Source organism: Wyeomyia smithii, chromosome 3 (assembly GCF_029784165.1).
Source record: "Wyeomyia smithii strain HCP4-BCI-WySm-NY-G18 chromosome 3, ASM2978416v1, whole genome shotgun sequence".
In the NCBI taxonomy this organism is placed as follows: Eukaryota; Metazoa; Arthropoda; class Insecta; order Diptera; family Culicidae; genus Wyeomyia; species Wyeomyia smithii.
In genome coordinates, this window is record NC_073696.1 from 267,374,478 (window position 1) to 267,376,933 (window position 2,456).

At 41.1% G+C, this 2,456-nt stretch overlaps 1 protein-coding gene across 1 annotated transcript; it reads left to right on the forward strand.

The window, feature by feature from the left end:
• Positions 1–2,258, forward strand: LOC129733104 (uncharacterized). Its single transcript, XM_055694674.1, has 5 exons — positions 1–344; positions 401–1,312; positions 1,374–1,509; positions 1,566–1,891; positions 1,951–2,258. Exons 1-5 carry the CDS (start codon positions 179–181, stop codon positions 2,112–2,114), a joined length of 1,704 nt encoding a protein of 567 aa, XP_055550649.1. The 5' UTR covers positions 1–178; the 3' UTR covers positions 2,115–2,258.
• The last annotated feature ends 198 nt before the right edge of the window (positions 2,259–2,456 follow it).

The window sequence follows — 2,456 nt, forward strand, 5'->3', positions numbered from 1 at the left end:
TTAGCGGTTATGGCTTTTGTTGTTGCTCGAGCGGCCTGAGTTTTGTGTTACAGTTGTTGATTGTTTTAGCTCAATTGGATCAATTCACGTTGTAATTGTACATAATTTATGTCGTGTCAAACATATATATTTTTAATTGTGTTTGAAGTAGAAGAATTCCGCAATTAATATTCGTACAATGCCAATGTCTAATATTGCCTTATCGAGAATTAGTTTACTGCGAGATGCCGACGGTGCCTATAGTCAGGGCAGTGAAGAAGATGCAATTTTTCTCTCAACGGAAGCTATGTGTGCAGGAATTCATCAAAAGTTTGATACTCAAAGCCGCAAGCTGCCCCACAATGGTAACATTTTAAAAAACTTTCATTCCACTCATAACCATCAAAATATTTTTCTTCAGAAAACACACTTGCCTCACTGGTGAATGATCTTGGCGCTGAAATAAAGCACGACGTTTCGGAATCGGATCTAAAAGCAGGTTTCACCAAACTACATAAATGTTGTCGAGAACTTCCAAAGCAATGGACCGTTATTCAGATACACAAAGTCTATACACCTCGCTGGAACCTGCTTACACACAAGGAACTTCTGGAGGAAAAGACTGCAGTAGAATTAATACTTTTTACCTATCCAAATTCTGAAGTTTTGAACGATAAACCGATTCTGATACGGTTAGAGCCCCCAGATGAATCCGATTTTTTTCCATTATTATCATCGATACCAGTTAAACTGAAACGTCACCTGAAAAAAGAAATCGAATCCGGCACGATGCGCCAGGAAGAAATGGAGAGCTATATTGGCACCATAATTGATCGGTTAATTGCCTGGCTTGGCCCCTGGGTAGCTGTGTTTAGTGGTAAATTTATTTCGTCCATGGATGAGCAGATGGAGGGAGACATCTTCAACCGGGTTGAAGACTTCTGTATCACGAACAAGCGCAGCAAAAAAGAGCAGGTATTAATTTCCCTAATAGCTAGAAGATTAGACCTGCTTGATGTGAAAGCTATTTATCGGTTCTGCTGTGATGTAATAAGGCAACGAAGAGAAACACAGAAAAAGCTGTTCAGTTTCTTGGTTAAATTAAAGCACAACAAATTCGACACGAACCAAATGTTCGGTTGCTCTCCTTGTCTGATGGTTGTGGATGAGCTGCTCGATGGGTACCCGTGGGAGATGGTGAATACCATGCAGGAATTCAGCCGGCTCGGTTCGTTTCGCTTGCTGTGGCAACTGTACCGTACTCACAAGGCCAACATTGCCAAAGGATACCTACAAGTGGCGGTCAAAAATTGTCATAATATCATCAATCCAGGTGAGGTTGAGAACATATTTGAGTTTTGTCATTTTTTTTGTAATTTGAATTTTTCTTCCAGATAAAACTCTGATTAAAATGAGTACGCGGCTTCAAGCTTTCTACAAGGAATGGTATCCCAATTTCAAGCTGATAGTCGACGAGCCGCCAACCGATGCGCAGTTTACATCAATTCTGCACGAGGCTGATGTGATGATGTAATATTGAAATGTTCAGAATGCGACCGTTTTTAGTATCGGACTTTTCTTTGCAGCTACAATGGACATGGAAGCGGATTACAATTCTTAGATGGCGACACCATAATACAGCACGATATTAGAAGCTTGATATTCTTATTTGGCTGTGATTCTGTTCGGCTGTTTCCCAACGGATTGTTCAATGAAATGTCCGGGAGTCATTTGTACTACAACATTGCAAAGTGCGCCACGGTAGTGGGGGCGTTGTGGGTTTTAACAGACTTCTACACAGATTACTACTCCATTTTACTGGTTAGCGGCTGGATACCGACCACAAATGTGGCACTACGTGACTACTCGGTTTTAGATTTGGATCCAACGGCTTTCAAAAATGGAAAGTTTGGTAGGTAGTCGCAAGTATTTGTTTTTTGGACGAGGTAAAGCATGTACTGTTTGCTATAGTTTTAGGAAATAAGCAGTCAGTAAAACCTCCAGAGCACTGTGACGATAGTCTGTTGCAACTGATGGCTCTCTTTCGTCGTCGAAAATGGCTTCCTAAGCGCATACGATGTGCCATGGTATGTCGGGGTCTACCGGTTATAAATTCTAATTACTTCGAAAGCTAATGCTGCGAAATGCCGGCACATTTTGCAATACACAGTCATAGTTGAAACGAATTTGAATGTACTGTTTGAATTGTATAGAAGAAGAGAACAGATGGGCAGCCAAAAAATCGAAGTTGTAAGTACTACAAACTACATCTCAAGAAAAAGGTGACTCTGGTGTTCAAGATACGAACACTGCACGCTGCATTGGTTAACGCCAGCAATTGGATAATGGAATCAAAAGCAACAACCTTTATGATTCAATTTGTCGGCGAAAAAATTGCTGCCTCTCTTGGTGTCAGATCAGTGCTAACTCGGCTTGTTTGGTACCGATCCGTCTGTTGAGTTTTTGATTCTGAGGGT

Coding starts and splice junctions, on each gene's coding strand:
- LOC129733104 (XM_055694674.1), top strand. CDS start 179: ATGCCAATGTCTAATATTGCCTTATCGAGAATTAGTTTACTGCGAGAT. Junction 1,313..1,373: donor TCATAATATCATCAATCCAG/GTGAGGTTGAGA, acceptor TTTTTCTTCCAG/ATAAAACTCTGATTAAAATG. Junction 1,892..1,950: donor TTTCAAAAATGGAAAGTTTG/GTAGGTAGTCGC, acceptor TGTTTGCTATAG/TTTTAGGAAATAAGCAGTCA.